General features: G+C 30.8%; 2 protein-coding genes across 3 annotated transcripts; one reads left to right on the plus strand and one right to left on the minus strand.

Annotated features, from left to right (window-relative positions):
• Positions 1 to 1,479: 1,479 nt before the first annotated feature.
• LOC106661754 (vesicle-associated membrane protein-associated protein B-like) lies at positions 1,480 to 16,343 on the minus strand. Of its 2 annotated transcripts, none has more exons than XM_014385359.1 (7): positions 16,067 to 16,343; positions 15,846 to 15,997; positions 5,664 to 5,816; positions 5,456 to 5,556; positions 5,216 to 5,377; positions 4,051 to 4,149; positions 1,480 to 1,842 (listed from the first exon to the last, which is right to left on the minus strand). In XM_014385359.1, the coding sequence occupies exons 2-7, from the start codon at positions 15,901 to 15,903 to the stop codon at positions 1,684 to 1,686; spliced, it is 732 nt and encodes a 243-aa protein (XP_014240845.1). In that variant the 5' UTR covers positions 15,904 to 15,997; positions 16,067 to 16,343; the 3' UTR covers positions 1,480 to 1,683. The 2 variants fall into 2 exon arrangements, with proteins under 2 accessions (XP_014240845.1, XP_014240855.1); XM_014385369.1 differs by having other exon boundaries at positions 16,072 to 16,312.
• Positions 16,138 to 21,301, plus strand: LOC106661748 (vacuolar protein sorting-associated protein 4A). Its single transcript, XM_014385345.1, has 9 exons — positions 16,138 to 16,649; positions 19,049 to 19,088; positions 19,360 to 19,471; positions 19,533 to 19,668; positions 19,729 to 19,963; positions 20,038 to 20,305; positions 20,365 to 20,578; positions 20,660 to 20,888; positions 20,963 to 21,301. Exons 2-9 carry the CDS (start codon positions 19,065 to 19,067, stop codon positions 21,062 to 21,064), a joined length of 1,320 nt encoding a protein of 439 aa, XP_014240831.1. The 5' UTR covers positions 16,138 to 16,649; positions 19,049 to 19,064; the 3' UTR covers positions 21,065 to 21,301.
• The last annotated feature ends 1,123 nt before the right edge of the window (positions 21,302 to 22,424 follow it).

Here is a 22,424-nt window from a genome sequence, read left to right on the forward strand (position 1 = left end):
TAAAGGGCAAATTAAAATCAGTGCAACGTAAAATGCCAGCAATGTGAAGCCCACATGTATATATATATACTGTTTGTTTGTTCACACACTGAAGGTTTAAGGACAATAGAACTTTGCAGATATATTAAAGAACAGGTGTTATCAAAATCACAGCCTTTCCTCTCGTCTCAATAGGTTTTTGTGCTGTCAACATAATTTAAAAACTCCTTTTAAGATAGAATTTAGAATTTGTACTAAAAATATTTAATTTTATTTGCAAAACAAAGATGTATGTTTACTGACTCATGGAGCACTCATTTCACCTTTTGCAAATTCTTGCGCCACCCTCTCATAAATTGATATGATAGTGTCAAGCGTATTTCTAACAATTCCAGTACAAAAACTCAATTCTAAGATACTTAACAAAAAACTTTTCAAAAAATGTAAAAAAATAGTTTTATTAAATAGTTCTAACCATTGTTCAACCTTCATAAAACATTTATCCAGCACAAAATCCTTATAACAAAGAGAATGGCTCGGCTTGATTTAGACTTTTACATTATCATTGACTTCGAATGTTCTACTCACCAAATGCTAACAAAATAACGTAGTTCATATTGTCAGGATCACGATTTAACAAATTAAAATCTTAATTGAAGGCTATTTAATATTTTCAATGCCATAGGTTAAATAATAATGTAAAATCAAAATATTTTGTTTAAATAGATTTTTCAGACAAAATAATCCAAGGTGAGTTGTAATTAAATGACACTAAAAACAAAAAAGATTACTTTTGAAATTATAATATACATAATAAAAAGGTTAATGGAAAAAAAAACATTATACACAATTTTTACATACATTCCTTTTTAAATGGAGGAAAAAAGTTTAAAAATGCAACAATATTAATGATATAATTGCTTCACCAACATAAAAAACACCTCCTGAGTTTCACGTTTTAAATTATGCATACAACTTAACTGAGAGACAGGTTTCTCTGCAGTGCAGTTGTACTGCTTTCTACTTCAGTGAGATTGACTGCACACTCATACTTGCTGTAGAAATAATACTGAAATGCACAGTACACCCAATAAAGAAACACAATTGTCTTGGAAAGTAGTTACAAAAGAGCTTACTGAAGTCTAAAAATTGCATGACTTGTCAGTTTAAACATTCCACTAGTTAGACAGATCACCCAACTTGACATCAACTGAGTCGGGCTATTGTTTTATATATTTTCCTATAACAATATTCTCACATTTTTTGTTTTGTTTTTAAAGTATCATGTGATAGAAGTAAGTTACAGGTTTTCTGATTAATAATGTCAAAGAGTTTTAGCACTTACTCTTCAGGGAAAGGTTTTGCTCCAATTGAAGCTGAAATAGTGATGAGGAATGTGGAGTGAAAATATAAAATCATTTTTTCTTTTTGTGAATTAACATAACTATTTCCATATAAGTTAAGACATAAATATTACAATAAGGCTTTTACAACAATTAATTTAACAAATTCATTTTAAAATTTTGTTTTAAAACCATTATATTAAGACTTTAACAATGGTCACATGACACAGCATCTGTATTTTTTTGGAAGGGGGGCAAGCTGGGAATAGTTAAGTGACAGTTTTGACTTTCTTTCGATTCTTATATTTTGTTTTGGGGAATGTGCTACTTACAGTGTGAGGTTTAAGGAAAGGGTGTGTGCTCAGAGGAGGAATTTACCAAGGATGATGCCTAAAAGGCCTGAAAGGATAGCCATTACAATTAGTGGAGTTTGTTGACTGATCGGTGACGCTTGCGATAGTGAGCGGGAGCTCCGCATATCCTGCATATTGAGCTTTCGGTCCAGTTGCATGATTAGTTCCTAAAAATACAATAACAAGATTAATTTATTTTGATACTGGGCAAATTTTTTTATTTTCGTTTGGAGGATTCAAAATACATAATATTAATAAATTAGTATAGTGGTTCCCCCCATTTAATACATTGCAATTGAGCCAGAATAAAATTCAATGACTTAAACCAAAAACATATCAAGCAAAACCTGAAGATTTAAAAAAATCGAGGAGGAATGAATAAAACTGGCTTTAATGTATTTTGTCACAGTGATCAAGTATGTACATATGTACATAAATCAAAATCACATATATTAAAAACAGTCTGTGATATGCATTTGTTTTTTTGGATGTATTCTCAAGGCCTGTACAGATTAAGCAAATTTCAGCCAATGAAAGATGACAAATATATCAGGCCGAACATTGGTCGTCAACTCATTGGCACGTTCTTATCAAACCATGGGATTCGGTCATGTGGAATCACAGTCAACAACATCAACCCTTTTAATGTTACTACCAAAAGGCTGAAACTCGACCAAGGGCAACCACTTCATTGGCTATGATTCTCCTCCCATACACATTAAGCAAATTACATCCAACGAAGCGGTTGGTTGCCTTTCATTGGCTGAGATTTGCTTAGTGTGTACCTACTAAATATAGGTTCATTATCTTTCTTATGAGTTATCAACTGATTCTCTCTTTTACAGCTTGCCGTCATAAATTAAACACAAATTACTGCTCATTGATCCACCAATGAACTAGCCAAGTATTGGAAAAATGAAAATGGAAAGATGAACAAGTACCTCATACTTCACTCTCCTCACGTCATATCAAATACCAAGAATGTTAGCTTTAATCATTACCAATAGTGGAAAGCTGTACTTTCAAATATTAGTGAAGGTGTAGTGTGGTATTTTTCAGCCAAATCACAACTAGACGTATTATCACCTTTTTTCACAAGATTTCAGAACGTTTTACTGCTTTTCAAAGTTTCTGTAATAATAAGCAGACACACCAGGCATGTTGTGGAATCTCTTACAACTTGAGTTCAATACGATGTTAGAACCCGAGCTAAAAGGGGCACTTCTTATGTACTCTTCTGCATGTAGATTTCGAAAAATGTAGAAACATGAAGAAAAGCGTTTCTCTATTAAATATACTTTCCTAAAGGTAGATTGGGGATGGGGCCAGGAAGACAGAAACAACATTTATTTTCTTGTCGAGCTTTCGGCAGAATATATCGCCTTCATCAGGACTTCGAAAAAAATCGCATTACAGGTATACAAGGGCTCTACTAGCTATCCGTTATCTACACACATGTACCTGTTCATATAATATAACGATTTTTTTCGAAGTCCTGATGAAGGCGATATATTCTGCCAAAAGCTCAACAAGAAAATAAATGTTGTTTCTGTCTTCCTGGCCTCATCCCCAATCTACCTTTAGGAAAGTATATTTAAACTGAGAAGGCTGATCAAACACCAACGAAAATGTTTCTCTATTGTTACAAATGGTCACTTTTTCACTACTGCCATCCCCCTTCCCTCTAAACTTCACTCCTTTTACTTTTGACGCTATGTTCTTATAATATTTTCAAAATATTTAAGATCAACTCATGGACAGGTAGAAAAAGAATGAAGATGCAAATTACTGTGAGTGTGCTTTTTACTGCGCTGAAATCTGGGGATAAAAAATAAATGCAAATTCAACATTGTTATAAATTAATATGACTAAATTAAAAAGAACAATCCAAGTAATAATAATAAAGAACATCTCATTATATTATTTATACTATTGTCTTTATTTCTATTTCTCATTCATACTTTAAATTATAGCAATTGTATTTTTTCTTCACAAAATGTAACTTTGCTTTTATTATGATATATTATTGATTATTTAATATTTTTATTATGTGCATGAAGGTTTCCCTGAAGACAAAACACTGCTATTATTGCTCCCACTTCATATCATGGGACTATCATAAATTTCTCCAATGAACTGTTCCAAATTAAACCTTGCAAGGCAACGCTTTTATGCTGAACTCAGTTGACTCGACTAGACGACTAGCATGAAGGACGAATGCGGACTAGTGTCTTTTGAGTTGAGTCAATGAGTGGAAATGAGAACGTTAGCAGTACTTGGCCCTACTGGCCACTCTTCTATGTGAAAACCACCCTCAATACACAGCCAGCTTATTTTTTAAATCTAACATTTTGTGTTTAATTGATTTCTTTTACCTTTAGCTTAATGTTCTCTTTGCGAAGAATAATTTCTTCTTCCCTGAGTTGTTCAACTTCCTTTGTAACTTCATTCAGCTCAGTATCAGCATTATTTGGCTACAAAATTAAATCCATTAATAACTGATAACAATTTAAGTTAAAGAGTATTGTATTAAACACAATTTTATTTCTTGTTTTATTTTTTATTATTATAGATTACTTTCAATCAACTAAGACAAAGAATAGTGACTATTTAGAGATCGTGAGATGTGGTCTGGTGTGATGTATTTTTACAAAAACTTTTTTTTTTATCGAGACAACGTTTCGATCTATCAAATCCATTTTGAACACTAACACAATTTCGATTTCAACAATCCAAAATTAATAAACAGAACAAAACAAACATAAACATAACTGTTTAGAAATGGTTTACGCCAACAGAGATAAACACAGCATCAATTACAGAACAAACACATGTGAACTCAGCCACAGCTATGCTATGTTATAAATCAAATTCAACATCAAAAACATACATATAACACACAAAACATATAAAACAATCGTTGTGCTCCATACATTAAACAATTCTACATAGTTTAAACCCCAACAATTTCTCCTTTCCCTAATAATCCCATCTGTAATAATCCTGAAAAACTAACTAGGCCCAAACATTAAACCATTACCCTTTTTTCCATTGTCAGTCCCTTTCATCTCAAAGAAGCCGATTCCTAATAGAAACATGAATTCCTATCCCTACTTCCTTCCAAACTCCTTCAAAATCAAACATATATAAAGGAAAAAAGATTAATATCTCACTAACACTCAACAAGACACATAAACGTGACAAAACTACACAGAAAACAAACGCTTTGAGTGAGTACAAATACTTTCGATTAAACCTAAGATTTCTATATTGTGTACATCATTGTATAAACTGATGTATTTTTTTAAATTTAAAGAATGTTTATAAATCTCAAGCCCTGAAAAGATCTCAGTAAAGATCGAAACGAGATGATAAAGAAAACGTTTTTGGACCTACACCACACCTGACCACATCACATGATCTCTAAATAGTCATTAATTTAGTACTTTACTAAATAATAGTAATTTAGTACTAAATAAATAATAGTAATTTAGTACTTTTATACTCAAAGAATAGTTTAAAATAATTCAAAATGCTTACAGAATCGCCAATGAATTTTCTTTCTTCCTTTTGGGCGGCAGGAACATTTGATGCAGGCACTGGACTCGGGCTGGAGTTTGTAGTATCGTTTGATTCAACTGGGTATTCAAAAACACACCTCAACTTTGTATCCATTAACTTCTCTGGTTTAACTTCATTCCACTGAAACAGTACACAAGTTGATTACAATTGCAATAATATGATATGGCCATATTAGAACGAATTAATAATGAGTCTTACTGCCAATACAGGATGAGTGTCAGGTGGAGTGAACAAGGATTGAACCATAAATTTATGTTTACATTTTTCATTTGGGTCATAATCAAATGGTTGTAAACACACTAAAAAACACAAACAAAAATGGAACAGATTTTCATATCATTTTATAACTGTCTCAATTTTTTTGTAGCAATTTTGTAATTATTTTTATAAATAAACATATAAATACCATGTATAGTTGTTCTCTCGTCTGGCAAAAGCTCTCCAGAGTTTGGCCTTACACAATATTTCTTCGGAGCAGTGGTTTTTATTTTGAATAAAACTGACTTATTTGTGGGATTATGAAGGGTAATGAACGCGGAAACCATCTTAGTGAAAGGTCCTGAATGAAGAACAAGAATGAAATTAAAATAATAGTACTATAGTAAAGTATACTATAACATTAATTTTTTTTTTGTATCTGTAATTTTTATATATTTAGTAAAAATATAGTCAGACAATATTCAACTATTAAAACCATATTTTACTCTCTCTCTCTCTTTTTAATTTATTATTTTTTACAAGGGGATTTGAACTATGAGGTCATATGAAACCTCGGAGTGCTGGTGTTTTTGAGGAAAAAAAGAGTAGAGTTGTAAGTATGTTGGGATGGGAATGCAGTGCTGCTGTATTGAATCTGCATTTTACAGTGATGAACGTTGTGTCGACAAATTCACTAATTCCGTGGTCCACTTGACCAATTAATACTTTATTATTAATTAAGGTTTTTAGTTGAGATGAAAAAAAGTTAATGGCACGAGAGGGATTCAAACCCACGACCTTCGGCTAGATACGCCGCTGCTCTACCACCATTAACTTTTTTTCATCTCAACTAAAAACCTTAATTAATAGTTGTGTCAACACCTAAACCGTTGTGGCCACCAATACCCCACTGTCACCTTAAAGCAACACCAACATTTGCCTGAATATAAAAAACCTTTGAAGATTTGTGAACTCTCAGCAAGGCTAATTTATCATACCCACAATCAAGATATGATAATCCTTATTTGAAACTTTGGTAAATGAAAAGTGGAAAAAAATTAACAATAAGAACTTATCATCTCATAGCCATAAGTTACCGACAAATAAATAAAATAACTGTGATCTGATTCGCTGAAAAAAATATTTATCTGGTTCAAGTTATAAGTCTTGAGTGAGTACTTATTGACATGAATGTTGATGTGGGAAGACCAAATCATGATTTTAGTAAGTTAGTTGTTTGGGTCTCCTATATCCTGTCTACTACCTTGGGTTCCATCTAGACAAGACTAACCTGGAACACACAAGACTTGTGAAGGCACTAACCAAGGTTTTAGACTAATCCATGCTGTCACATAAATCCAATGTTTCAACGAAAAATAGACTGACTATAATAAAACCAATCTGGACTATGGACTAGAACTATGGGGCACTTCCATACCTTCCAACATCCAAAGAATACAGTCCTTCCAAACCAAAGTCCTCAGCATGATATTCAATGCTCCTTACTACCTCTCTAACACCCTTCACAAAAACCTCAAAATCCTTTTCATGCAAAAACTAATTCCTAAAACATTTCCACAATTTTTAATAAACTCAAGTTGCCCAATCCTTATCCAATAGAAACCACACAAATAATCCCACCAGACGACTGAAGAGATGGCTTTGTGACCTACTGATTGAGGATTAGTCCTTGTGTGTAGCTGTGAGAACAACAACGGTTTTTAAACTCCCCTCACAACACAATCCATGTCATTTGTAAATTGAACTTATTGTGCAAAGGGAGAATAATGAATGCCTAGTACTTAGTTGAACTTTTGGCGAGAATATATAAGAATAGATGAGAGAAGGAGAATATGATTTTAATTTGAAAATAGATAAGTTGGAGCCTATATTCAATGGGCCAGATAATTTAATTAATAATGATAATGATTAATTTGTAACAGATAATGTTTAATTTGTGACTGTCAACAATACTAGATTGTGATTGTAATAATCAACTGTTTTAATTTTTTTTAAATATGGGATATTTGAAGGAAAAAACTATAAATATAATTTTAAACTTGATGTTCTTAATTTGTATCATCCCACAGTTGAAATAGTGGTAAGGGCTCACAGTAAAGCAATAATTGGTGTTTGTAAAAGTTTATCTTGTTTGTCAAGACCAACATCTGTTTTATTTATCCTAGCTTGTTATCTTGTGGATACACCATTTGGAAATGGAATCAATATATTTTAATGGAAAAAAAAACGCATGATTCTAATTAAGCACAAATTGATCAAGCTGCATTTTTATCAAAACTCTTCCATTTTCAGTTTAAATCACAAATTGTTATTCTTAGTCAAATCAAATAATCGAAGAATCTGGTAGATAATAATTATAACTGTTCAGATTTTAGGTTAATAATTTGCTTATGATTATCAGTGCATGCAGTCAACTTTATAAAAGCATTACTGTTCTCGATTCAAACATAAATATACATTTGTTTTTAAATGCTACCCTTAACCCATTCAGGATGGTTAGTGCTCTTTGTTTCACAATTGAGGAATTTAGAATGTGATACTGCACTCATCCCAACCACTATGCAGGAACCGAGAGCTTGATATCGCACTTTATTCTCTTCACCTTTAGATTTAACTACACAGGAACAGCGTGCTGTTTAAGTTATTATTTTTAGCACTAATGAGTGTTAATTTAGAAAACATAATGCTGTTGTTTACAGTTTTAACTGATATGATGCTAACCATCCTTAAATAATTATAAATAGAATTAATCAACAACTCAATTGTAGGTAAAATAGCAGAAAAACGCCTTAGTTCCAGCAAAGTGGAGTTTATTTTTGGAAGCTCTTTGTTTAAATTATAAACATCTTCAGCAATTTTTTCTGATTGTTCTTTTTTATTTTATTTTCGCAAAATTATTACATTAATAACACAATTAACAATTATACTTCAATTCAGCAAGTAGTTAAATTGAAGTATAATTGTTAATTAAATGAATTGAGTTATTAATGTAATAATTAAAAAACAATCAGAAGAATCACTGAAGATGTTTATAATTTAAAAGAAAAGCTTCAAAAATAAACTCAACTTTGCTGAAATTAAAGACTTTTTCTTCTATTTTACCTATGTTGGAGTCCCATCTTAAAAATACTTCAACCCTCATAAAAATTCAATTAACTCTTTTGTTTTTATTTTAATTCAGGCTGGTGTATTTTATTTTGTATTTTTAGAGTAAAGAGCATGTAATTAATTAAATTCATTCATTAACATTTCCACTTGATTCTCCCTTGGTTATTTATAACTTTGTTGACATGCGACCCCAATTGAGTTGGCAATACCTGATCTTCATGTATATGATTAAAAAAAAAAAGAAGAAAAAAAAGACAAACATGTTTTTGTAACAAAGTAGATCATGATAAAATATCAAACATCAGTTCGATACTACAACATTAAAAGACAGGATTATGATAGGGTGCTATTATAAAATTTCTAACACAGATGAAATGCAAGGTGAACAGAATCTAAGAATGTTTACTATTATATACCAGCACAACATTATTCCCTCTTTAATAAATGTAAGAAATCACACAATAACACACATTTGCATTTTTAACGTCTAGTTTAAATTTTTAATTTAAGAAGAAGTCAAAGGACAGAAACAAGAAAGGCAACAATACTAACCATATTCTTCGTATAATCATTTTATTACTTTTTTAATTCATAACAGTAGATTAAATCATGAGTTATGATATAACAATCATTATATTCTATCAAATAATAACAACAAATGTCTAAGTCTTGATATTATTAGAGAAAACTAATTCAAATAGGCCAAAAAGCTGTTAACGCACTAAAAAGTATGTCTAATATTTATCTTATCGTTCTGCACGTGTGGATAAAATAGAGGTGTAATTTACACGAACAACATTAATATGGTGAAATATTGACGGGATGATGAAATTGCAATATTTTCACAAGGTTAAGGCTTGAGTGGCTGACAGTGAAAATATAGCTGACTTTGCACTACCGAGGTATTTTAACCCTGATTCAAAGTACAACAAAATTAAGTCTTCTCTGCTGGCCAGGAGGAGACTATTAAAAACAAGATTTAGAATCATTCATAAAATCAACAATGATAATTGAAAACCCGTTTTCCAGGTACAACAATTATTTTATTTGTATTAAATTTAAAAACAAAAATAATTAGTTCATTATAATTATATACAACTGCATATCAGCAGATTTAGTCATGAACAATAATAAACATATGTTATACGTGGTTTGCCACCTGGATAATACGGCAGTTCAGTATGAAAATAGACGTACAGAAATACTCTTCCTCTATTGGAATTTCTTAAATTCTATCCTTTTGGTACATTTCCTACTCATAACGTTCCTTATTAATAAATTTTACACATAAACTCTAATTTTATACTATTGTTAAATTTAAAAATTATTGCATGTTTTATTATCTTTTTAAGTTTATAGTTAAGTCTTAATGCTTAACTTAAGCACAATGGCCTATGGTAAATGCAGATCAATATAAATGGCAAGAGTCAAAAACTTATGTATTGATCAAGGTTTTCTGATTTCCCGGCAATCCTCACAGACTCGGTTTATACAGAAAATATAATGTAATGAAACAAAATTTATATGGAGTAATATTGATAATGAATGAAATGATAATATTTATTCTGCTGACAGTAAAATATAACTGACATAGGACCTTTAAAAACATGCACACCTGTTAAGCACACAAAATTATGCCGAGATTGTTTTTATTTTATTTTAATTTTTTTACAATTACGACACTAGATATTGTAAAACTGGCCTTAATGCAATACAACATAAAAGTATTAAATAATCGCCTTTAAAATAAAAAATCAACTATAAAAACAAATGAAAGGCCCAATAACAGAAAACTGAAAAATGATAATGCACATGACTGAATTGGCAAATCCTTGTATCAGTAATGTTTTCTTCCTTTAGATAAATATGTAATTAAAAGTGTCCATTTTTGGTTGCTTTTACATACATTCTTTAAAGTAGCCCATGGATGAGTTAAGACAACTGATAATTCAAAATTTTTGTATTAATGAATGCTTTTATTTAAATGTGTGGTGTTGTGACCGTTAGTTAATGATTATTTAGAGATCGTGGGCTTTTATTTAAACGAGTTGGAGCCTAATAAATGAGATTTTTTTAAGGTGCTAAATTGGAATGAAATATGGGGAAAACTGCATAAAAACTTGCCTATCAAATAAATTAATATCTGTTTGTTGATATTAATTCAAGGGATTGAAACATCCAATATTGAGAAATATTGAGGGTAAATGAAATTACAATATTTATTCAAGGCAAGAGTATTAAGAAGACTGCCAGTATTAAATAAACTGATTTAGCACTTTTTTCCGAACTACACAAAATTTTGTCTCAAGGTATTTTTTAGTTTATTGATTAATTTAAGCAGTGTTAAACTTTTCTTGTGGTAAGCATTACACAAGTGTCATTAACAAACTAAACGGCATAAATCATAAAAGCGACTGCGATAAAAAGCCTAGAAAAATGACATCATAAGATATCAGCTATATTTCAAATGCAATATTTATATTATTGTACTATTTATAACAGCATATCAGTGGATACAATCATGATTGATTACATAACAATAATGTTCCCAAGATTAAAGTTTACTAACCTTTTGCTGTTTTGGTAATACCCAGTTCAATTTCAAAATTGAAAACCAGATACAATATAGAAAAATTGGTAAACTGTTGGAAAATGTTATGCTAATCCCCAGCAGATGGTGTATAGCTATTATATCTGTATATTTTATTTGTTGTAATTTATTATTTATTCATTCTTCTGTCAATATTTTTTCAACATAACTTAAAAATCATTATAAGTGTAACATCTTAGTTCTTTTCTGTTTTCCATGATTGTTTTTTTTTTTTTTCTTTCAATGTATGAGTTAAGTCAACAATACTGTACTAATAATATTAAACAAGTTTGAAATAAGGAGAAAATTTTAGTATTAAAAAAAATCTATTTTATATTGATAATGTAGTTTTATTTTTCATTGCAACGATTCTTTGTTGTGTAATCCAATGTATAGAAAAATATACGAGGAAACATTTCAAGCGGATGAAATAACAATATTCACTGAAGGCTAAGCCATTAATTAGGCTGAGAGTAAAACTATCGCTGACTTAGCACTTTTGAATGAATGTTAAGGAGATGCAAAATACCCAAAATTATGTTTTTGTTACAATAATATTTTTTAAACCCTTTTAACATGTCTGCTAGGACTTACGGCAATTCTGCAAAAAGCATTAAGTACATAATTGCCTTTTAATAATAATAAAAAGTATAAACATCTGAAAGAAATGCAGTTTTTTTCCCCCAACTGTCAATTCTAACTGGGAACAATATAGAAAAATTGGTTAACTTTTGGAAAATGTTCTGCCAATAGTTTGCAGATGCCGTAAAAGAAGTGATGCATAAAAAAAGGACGGTTCTTGTGTTTCCAAAAATAGATAATTTGTAGTAGTAATGTAAAGCAACTTTGAAACAACAAGCATTCAAATTCAATAATACTGTACTAATAAAAGTTTAAAGTTTGAACATATGTATAAGAAAAGTACAGTCTTTTTGTATCTCACCATTTTATTGTGGTAATATCAAAATATTAAATATTATATCAAAACTATACTACATAGTATATTGCAGGAGATCAGACTAAATATGAAATAACAATATTTACTCAAGGCCTAGCTGATTTAGCACTTTTGATCAATATTAAGGAGATACAAAATTGTGTTTTGTCAAGATTGTCAACATGTCTACCAAGTCTCAAGGTGATTCAGCATATAAGTGTATAATTATCTTTTCAATTAAAAAATTCAATGAAATGAACAGTATTTTTGTCTTTTCTATCCATTCTAAACCGAGAACAATATATAAAATTGGTTAAACGGTTGGAAAATGTTCTCCCAACATTGGGCAGATGCTGTACAACCATGTCTAATGTTGTTCGGCCAGCCATGTGATACCTTGACATATGAGTCTAAATTTTGTCTCGAGTTATGATCTTGCTATAGTTATGTCACAACCACCATGATTTTCAGATTTCTGCTCACGGACAATTAACATATTTATCCCACTGTAGATGCAGAAGTCGGGTTTATTTATTGTTCCTAACCCAGCATTTTAGTGTAGTATAATTAATTATTAATTGTCTGTAAAGTGAATGAAACATTTAGTTTGTACTGTGTATAATCTAATCAGCTTACCAAATTTATTCATTTCTTTAGACTCTGCTTCATATGTATTTTCTTTGTATACAATATTTCTTTATTACATTATTATCAAAAATGGTTGTTTTTTGAGGGCTCATATGAATTAATTTCATCAGAGAAAAATGATTTGAGATGTGTTCGGTTATGGAACAAATTAAACGTGTATCTCAAGGTACAGTCACTGTGTATGCTTTATACATGACAGTAAAAATATCTGACTCAGCACTTTTGAATGAATGTTAAAGAGATAAAAAATATGCAAATGTTTTCTTAAGATTGATATTATTATTTTTTAACGTATTAACATACAACTAACCTATTAACAATAAGTGTTATCTAGTTCCTTCATTACAATAAATGAATCCAACAAATAGAAAGGGTTTAGAATAAATTTCTAAGATGTGCAGCTCACAAACTTCCTCAGGCTACTTTAATATTTTGTATTCCTTTGACATCTTAACTTTGGAAAAGAGAAGAATTTACGTCTTTTTCTTTTATAAACTTTTGAATAATCAGATCGAGTCTCCTTATTTACTTTCCAAATTAAACGTTAACGTCCCCAGATCTCACCCTGTAAAAAAAATATTCTTCATTTCTGCCCATAAGACTAATTACACAAAAAGATGTCCCATCAATATTGTGATAAGCTAATGCCTATCCACATCTCTCATACCAAGATAAACCAAGATAAATATTAGCATTTATAAAAATCAAATAATTATTGCACTCATGATATAAATGTTTAGATCAGTTTATGTACTACTTTCATATTCATTTTATGTATGTCTCATTATCGTTCTGTAAACACACGGTTCTGTTATTTTAATATTTACAATTCTTTATTAATTCTAAAGATTACTTATATTAATTATACTTTTAATCTAAAGTCTTGGTTGAGATAAAAAAAAGCAAGTGTCACAGGNCCCCCAGATCTCACCCTGTAAACAAAATATTCTTCATTTCTGCCCATAAGACTAATTACACAAAAAAAAGATGTCCCATCAATAGTGTGATAAGCTGATGCCTATCCACACCTCTCATACCAAGATAAACCAAGATAATATTAGCATTTTTAAAAATCAAATAATATTTGCACCCAAGACATAAATGTTTAGATCAGTTTATGTACTACTTTCATATTCATTTTATGTAAGTCTCATTATCGTTCTGTAAACAAATGGCTCTGTTAGTTTAATATTTACAATTCTTTATTAATTCTAAAGATTACTTATATTAATTATACTTTTAATCTAAAGTCTTGGTTGAGATAAAAAAAAGCAAGTGTCACAGGATTTGAACCCATGAACTTTGGCTCAATACACCGATGCTCTAATCATTTGAGCAACTTCGCTCCCCCAGGACACCAATTCATCATCTCAACCTACAACATTTAGAATTTTCCCTCTTTTTGCTTTTTTTGCTCTTTTTAAGTGTTTTTCCAGTGTGTTCAAATCTTGCATGACACTTTTTCATCTCAAACAAGACCTTAGATTAAAAGTATAATTCATTTAAATAATTAATAAGATAAATTAAGACTACTCAATTTGGATCTATGTATTACTGTTAGGCTAGTTAGCTAGGGTTAGACCAGTTATATAGTTAGAATATGCTAGTTCTGTTTGGTCTCCACACACCAATATCAACATCAAAATGTTAGAAAATTAAAAGTGAAATTCCTGAAATCAGTCTCCTTCCACAACAAATCAGTTTATTTGAATTTTTAAATTCAATGCAAGAAGAAATGTGTCCGATATAATATTTATCCACAGTCTTCTTAACAATAAATGACTTCCCCGAATTGCTATCGTAACTCAATTTTCACTATTCTACCATCAATTTTACCGTACCAACTACACTTCTCGCGTTCCCATATACAGGATGATGGATCTGGTCAATATCCTACCTAATAGTACCTAATGGTTTAGATATTAACAATACATCTGGAGCCAGTTTGAAGAGGAATTTGAGAGGAACTTGTACACCTAGGGTATGTGTATACTATATGTGCTGGTTGATTTTTTTTTTTTTTAACAAGAGTTCTCAACAGCAGAGGTCATATCAACCCTCGGAGTACCGTTGTTTTTGGAAAAAAATCCCATTTGTAAATATATCAGGTTCGAACGCAGGGCCACTGGATTTGAACCTTGGACATTTACCTTACAATGATGAGCCCCATGTCAACACCTGAACCGTTGCAGTCAATGATGCCCCCCTGTATGTTTTACTTTATTCTATGTTTAATAATTCAAACTTTCAATTATTTGTTACTGTATTATAATTCTAATTCAATTGTTTCTTTAATTAACTATTTCAATTTAGTAATGAATCTATATTATCTCTCCTAAGTATGTTTGCAACTGTTGTATAATACAGGCTTTGCTCTATAAAGCTCTCTCTTGTTGTATAATAAATAAATAAATAAACATGTCTACCTGGTCTTAAAGTGTTTGAGCACATAAGCATTACATAACTGCATTTCAATAATAAAAAAAAAATTGAAAGATTTTTTTTAAATTGACTGTCAATTCTAGGTTCAATGATATTTGTAAAAATTGTGGAATTTTATAGTTTTCACAGGAAGAGGAATTTTTTTAAGTGTAATATTTCTGTTTTGGGGCGGGTCATGGGCGCATGATCGTAGTGAAAAATAAGCGAAAGCTGCAATATTGTGTTATTCTATTAACAATGGAAAAGAAATGAGACTAGAGAGAAAGAAAGAATGAAAGAGAGAGAGAGAGAGAGAGATAGATAACAAGAGATTTGTCAGTATAATTTAAAGCTCGCAAGATCCGTGGGGTTTTAAGTACATGTACGCGATCCGGCCAGGGTCGAAAGACGGGCTTCGTCCGAGTCGAAAAACAAGCGAAGCCGGGCTTGGCAATCGAGACGAAGAAAGCCCGACAAAAAAAGTCGAGGATTTTATTCAAAAAAGTTAAGGCTTTTTAATATAGAAATGCGGCATTATCGATTCCAACGTAAACAAATTTACGCCGCCGAGAGAAAAAAAAAAAAAGCGCCGATCGCCGAAAAGCCGATAATACATCAAATCGGATTCCGTACCGAGTAAAGAGTAGAAATGCTTGGTATTTTACCTTGAAATTTGAGTTCGGACTGTGGAGTTATGTTTAAAACCTGTTCCGGCTTAGCCATAGTGGTTTTATCGTTTTATTCCCTTGGACAACAGGCGAGAATCTCTATAGACCGGCTCTTTCCTTAGCCTCGGGTCGTCTCCTCGAACGGATATCTGTAAAATAAAACCGGGAGAAGATTTGTCAAGAAATACCCCGGAGATTAACTATCGGATATACTGAACTGAACCTAAATCCAAAAATCGCATGCGCAAATCGGACCGAGGCGAACCTGCTGTTTTCAATGACGTCATCCCACGGACTCGAACGTTCGTCTTTCCAACTTTTCGACGAGCGGTTCACCGCCAACGGAAAATATCGACCCTACGCTGATTCTAACTTTTATTCGACACGGTCAATTTGGAAAGAAAGTGTAAAAATAACGAGTTCGATCCGAAGACTTGAAATTTTACCCTTTTTTTTAACTTTGTTGTGTTTTTTTTTCTCTAAATCTAGTCACCAAGAGGAATGAGATGTCCTGCCAGCTGATGATACCTTATAACATTAACACACACATACATTGTTAGATCGTTTTGTTGAAAATTATTTAAAAAAAGAACCCGGTTCGTATTCGACGTTTTTCACGTTTTTCTGACTTGACAGCGCCGGAAACAACCTCGTGCCAGGTTATTGACAGTTTCACCTCAGAGATCTTCATACAGGAAAGTCGTTTCGTCCACTTGGAAATGACAAGTTTATAATTTTTACCTAGTATAAATCTCAATAAGTTTTCATCTAGACGAAACGCCGTCGTTAGGTCCGGTTAAGGTAAGCATTTAAAAAAAATACTAACTTAAAAAGACTTGATTTCAGGTTATTTTAAAAAGACCCCCCCTCGTACTTTCTATTTGCTCTTTTATCAGTAAAATTCTCTGACATTCAATAATACATTAAAAAAATTATGTAGTTTCATCCAGCATAATGTATTATGGGATTAAATTGAGTGAATCACGCCCTTATTTGTATTGTGACGAAAGTTCACCTTTCCATTGAAATTGACGATCGTATCCACGCCTTGACGTTCCGATAAGATCCCGTCATGCTTTCGAAGTTAATTTCATTTAAAAAGAAATCTAATTTCACTCAATTAACAATAAATTTATGATTATAACATATTAATTGTACTGTTGTGTTATTTCGAAAGTTTCCCAGGGTCAAGATGTTCTTAGTGATGACCGATGAGTCGTCAGATCAGAGACGAACGAATCTTGACCTTCCGTTATTTATTGAACCCTTTTAAAAAAGTCACACAATTTCAAATAGAATATTTTTAATGACGATAAAAGTTTAATTATTTGTACAGAAATTTGAAAGTTGTTTAGACACCCGGGAACGCACACAATAAAACATGCTGAGTCTTAACTGTTGACAAATCTTAACTGTCAGTCAAAAGTCAGGATAGTTAAAAAACATAATTTCGTTAGTTTGAGATGATGGATCTACTTGAAATTGTAATAGTGCACAGTTGCTGAAGAATGTCAGAACATTCTTAGTCAAAGTGATCGGTTTTAAATTATAAAAAATCAAACGTGATCATCAAAATTAAATTATTTCTATTTCTACCAAAAGTCAGGATGGTTAAAAAGCATAATTTTGTTTGTTTTGAAAGGAAAAATTGAAACATTACATAGCTACTGTGGGATGTCTAGCCATTTTTAGTCACAACTTCCTTAAATGGAAATGTATTCATAACCATTGTAATCTAAAATCCTGATGTTAAGAAAATGCCCATATATTTTTTCAACAGAAATGACCTGCTTTCACACATACTCAAAAGTCAGAATGGTTAAAAAACTTTAAAAATTTGGTTTGCTTGAGAGGATAAAATTATTTAAAGTTTCTTTTTCAATTAATTAAGGTTTTGGTTGAGATAAAAAAGTCAGTGTCACAAGCAGGATTCGAACCCAAGACCTTTTGCTAAATACGTCGCTGCTCTACCACTTGAGCTATCGTGACTTCAATTCACTCGGACTCTAACTTCCCATCTCAATCCCACCTTTTGAATTTTCCCTCCTTTTTGCCATTTTTCATATTTTATTTCAACCAAAACCTTAATTAATTGAAAAGAATTTATTTGGTCAAGCGGACCACGAAACCTAATAAATATAAACTGGAAATAATTTGTAATAAAGATTATTTAGAGATCGTGAGATGCAGTCTGACATGATATAGGTTTAGAAAAACATTTTCTTATCGTGCTAACGTTTTGATCTTTATTGAGATCATCTTCAGGGCCTGGGATTTTTAAACATTTTTTAAATTATACAAATACATACAAGATATGATTATGAATTTATACAAAAATTTGTACTCACTTGAACTTTGATTAAACCTAAAATTTCTATATTCTAAGCCTACACACCAGACCACATCTCATAATCTCTAAATAATCATTGTTTAACAGTCACTAAATACTATATTTGTAACAAAAATAACATATTGATCCCTGAATTGATAGGATGGAACAAAAATATAATTTTAACAGTGATAGGGTGAATCTACTTGAAATTTCATCATTATATAGGTACTGCAGATTGCCAATGCATGCTTAGCGACAACAAACAAAATAAATAGTTAAGAGTGTAGATTATAAATACAAATTCTATAATTTAAAAAAATTATATTTTTACCATTCACATTAAGCATGTTAAAATTATTTTTTGTTTATTTTAAATAAGTTTTCATTATTTTAGTTTCATATCTACACTTGTTTTAGATGATGTTTACAAGTTAGAACTTGAGCTTTCCAAAATTCTAGCATATTTTATCAAAATGTTCAAAATGAATGCTATTACATAACAGAGGAAGAATGTTGGATTTGTTGAACCAAATACTTAAAAAAAATTGTTTCTGTTTTAAAAATAGCATTGTGTATTTTTTTATAAATAAATGATGTTAACTGATTGCTTTAAATTATACTTTAAACTTATATACTTATAAACTTTCATTTGAATTAATAAGTGTAAATAATAAGAAAATAAAACGAATGTACTCTAATATGGCTGTATATATTTTTAAAATAATAATTGTTGTTTCCTTTTTCAAATAATAATTAATAAGACTATGGTATTGATTTGTTTGTTGATAGTTTACTTCAGTTAAACTTTATATTTGTATTTTTAACAGATTAACGTTCATTCTAATTCTTTTTATAAATACTTTTTTAGATACAAAAAGTAAAACATGAGTGCTGGGAGCACGCTGCAGGTAATTTTAATTTATAGATTTGTACATTTTACATGATCATTTCATAACTACCACACCATTTTCATTTTGCATATAAACTGCAACACAAAATATTTTATAAAACCAAAAAACTCATTTGTTACAATTGAACAGACGACAGCCAACATAACTTGGCTTATCGCTAATTTTATTTGTACAAATTGATCATCTTGCACACAAAATTTATTTTATTTTATTTTTTTTTTCAACTGCTTTCAGTTGGCACTAATGGAAAGAATCTTTTTGTTTTCAGAAAGCCATTGACCTGGTAACAAAAGCGACAGAAGAAGACAGGAATAAAAATTATGAGGAGGCATTACGTCTTTACGAGCATGGTGTCGAATATTTCCTTCATGCAATCAAATGTAGGTCAACTTTGTTTATTTTTTGTTGGGTAAAAGTATAATTTTTATTTACTGTTTTCAGATGAGACAAACAGCGAAAGAGCTAAGGACAGTATCAGGACAAAATGTTCACAGTATCTTGAAAGGGCAGAAAAGCTGAAAGAATATCTGAAGAAAGGGAAAAAGAAACCTGTCAAGGATGGTGAAGGTGCACCAAAGTGAGTTGTTTTTTTATTTATTTATTTGTTTTATTTTTCACATTGTTCGATTACCCCCAGATCGGATGAAAAGAAGAGTGACAGTGACAGCGATTCTGATGACCCAGAAAAAAAGAAACTACAGTCAAAACTTGAAGGTGCTATTGTAGTGGAAAAACCATGTGTCCAATGGTCGGACATAGCAGGCCTAGAAGTCGCTAAGGAAGCTTTAAAAGAAGCTGTTATTCTACCCATCAAATTTCCTCATCTGTTCACTGGTAAAAGAATTCCTTGGAAAGGAATTCTACTTTTTGGAGTAAGCTCTTAGTTATTTACAGTATGAAAATATATTTTTCTTGCAAATTATGGTTTATTAAATATTTATTTTAGCCCCCTGGTACTGGTAAATCATATCTTGCCAAAGCAGTTGCTACAGAAGCAAATAACTCGACGTTCTTTTCTGTATCTTCGTCCGATCTTGTTTCAAAGTGGTTAGGTGAATCAGAAAAATTAGTGAAAAATCTTTTTGAATTAGCAAGATCACACAAACCTAGTATAATATTTATTGATGAAGTCGACTCGCTTTGTTCATCCAGATCAGACAATGAATCTGAATCTGCAAGACGAATAAAAACAGAGTTTTTAGTTCAAATGCAAGGTAATGCACTTAGATACTTTATTAAAGTTCATTAAAATTGGCATCAGTATATTTTTAAGGTGTTGGAAATTGTAACGATGGGATCCTTGTCCTTGGGGCTACAAACATCCCTTGGGTTTTGGATGCTGCTATAAGAAGGAGATTTGAAAAGAGGATTTTTATCCCATTGCCAGAAGAACATGCAAGACTGCACATTTTCAAATTACACCTTGGGAACACATTCCACGAACTCACAGAGGAAGATCTCAAAAAACTTGCTGCCCAGACAGAAGGGTAAATTGAAACAGTAGCACATTTTATCTATGGCCATTTGTATAGTATTGTGTAGGTTTATAAATTAATTGCAATTTTCAGGTATTCTGGTGCTGATATTAGTATAATAGTACGAGAAGCGTTGATGAGACCAGTAAGAAAAGTGCAGACTGCAACTCATTTCCGTCGATTGTCAGGCCCTTCAAGAACTGATCCCTCTGTTATTGTACACGATTTGTTGACTCCCTGCTCACCAGGAAGTCCAGGAGCTGTTGAAATGTCCTGGATGGATGTACCAAGTGATAAACTTTATGAACCCCCAGTCACAATGGTTTGTACACTTGTTGATTCTAATTTTACTATAATATTTTTTGATAACTTAAATGTTGATTTTATTTTTCTTAGAGTGACATGCTAAAATCTATTGCAACATCAAAGCCCACGGTTAACCAAGAAGATATGGCAAGGCTTGATAAATTTACAAACGATTTCGGTCAAGAGGGATGAATACTGCCATTGCAAATTGGGTTTTTAATTTATTTTAAATGCTTCACTCTAGCTTTTGAAAATGCTACCAACCCCTTTAAGAAATTTCTTTTTAAATGAGAGGTCTTTAGCATTGGTTTTTCATTTCTAACACAAACACACCATCATAGAACTTAGTCAAAATATTTTCTTTAAAGGGGACAATAAAAAAAGAGGATAAAAATTGTACACCTACATCAGAATATTGAAGCCAGGACAGTGTCAGAGCAATGTATCTTAAAAGTTTGAGGCGATAACTATTATTTCACACATGTTTAAAGAGTTATTTCAACAACAACAAAAAAGGAAAATTTGTATAAAAATCATAAATCTAGACAGAGTATTAGTTTGCAAAGTTAAGTTTTGCTTATAAAGGTCACACCTATTTTTGATAGCCACATTTATATATTTGTTTTATTGTAATTAAATAGAAGGTATTAAAATATTTGTATAATGAAAATGTTATACCTATTTTATTTTTAAAATGTAAAATATACTTATAATTTGGATAATTATTTTTTTATGTGTTGAGTGAATTGATTTTACTCTATCTGAACAACAAAAAGAAACAACAATAAATGTAAATTATGTTACATAGTTATAGTTGTGGCTAGTTTTTAGCCTTCATGTATTTAAAAATTTCAATGAATCATAACAGATTATTATTATTATTATTATTATCAGAAATAAAATAGAACATAATCACTGTTGTAACAAAAGTTAAATATTTACTTATCTTTTTTTGCATCCATAGAGCAAAATCCAAAATGTTATTCCAGGTATACACATTTAACTAAAATATTACTCATTCAACAAATACCCAAGTAATATAAATTTTAATTGGAATCATTTCATTCTTGTTTGTTATTTTTATTTTACATAACCTTTAAATTTTATTAGATTTTTGTAAACTCTCAACTTATTAAAAATAAAGTATTAAGTTAAGTGTTATCTTTATTATACAGGAGGGAGATTAAATATAATATTGAATCCCTGCTTAGTTAAAAATTGAGGTTATTTAGTTATTGACTGCTTTTAATTATACTCTGTTTTGAGATATGTATTGAGAGAGATGGGCATGTAGTCCTAATTAATGCACTGTATTGTACACTCGGTAAACTTTATTTGACCTTCCTCAGAGCAATGTACAAAGTTATCAATAAAAATAATATAAGACATTTACATTTTAATCAGATTTAAAAAAATAAATAAATCCTTTTCCACACGTTTTAAACGTAAAAATTAAAGAAACAAAAATTTTGTGCCCTGAAGATGATTTCAATAAAGATTGAAACATTGACACGATAAAGAAAATGTTTTTCTAAATCTATGGCACACCAGA

The sequence above is a fragment of the Cimex lectularius genome, unplaced genomic scaffold (assembly GCF_000648675.2).
Source record: "Cimex lectularius strain Harlan isolate CLEC.00 unplaced genomic scaffold, Clec_2.1 scaffold150, whole genome shotgun sequence".
In the NCBI taxonomy this organism is placed as follows: Eukaryota; Metazoa; Arthropoda; class Insecta; order Hemiptera; family Cimicidae; genus Cimex; species Cimex lectularius.

Coding starts and splice junctions, on each gene's coding strand:
- LOC106661754 (XM_014385359.1), bottom strand. CDS start 15,903: ATGGCTAAGCCGGAACAGGTTTTAAACATAACTCCACAGTCCGAACTC. Junction 5,817..15,845: donor GTCCGAACTCAAATTTCAAG/GTAAAATACCAA, acceptor TTCTTCATTCAG/GACCTTTCACTAAGATGGTT. Junction 1,843..4,050: donor AAGAGAACATTAAGCTAAAG/GTAAAAGAAATC, acceptor TTGTATTTTTAG/GAACTAATCATGCAACTGGA.
- LOC106661748 (XM_014385345.1), top strand. CDS start 19,065: ATGAGTGCTGGGAGCACGCTGCAG. Junction 19,472..19,532: donor TTTCCTTCATGCAATCAAAT/GTAGGTCAACTT, acceptor TACTGTTTTCAG/ATGAGACAAACAGCGAAAGA. Junction 20,889..20,962: donor ATGAACCCCCAGTCACAATG/GTTTGTACACTT, acceptor TATTTTTCTTAG/AGTGACATGCTAAAATCTAT.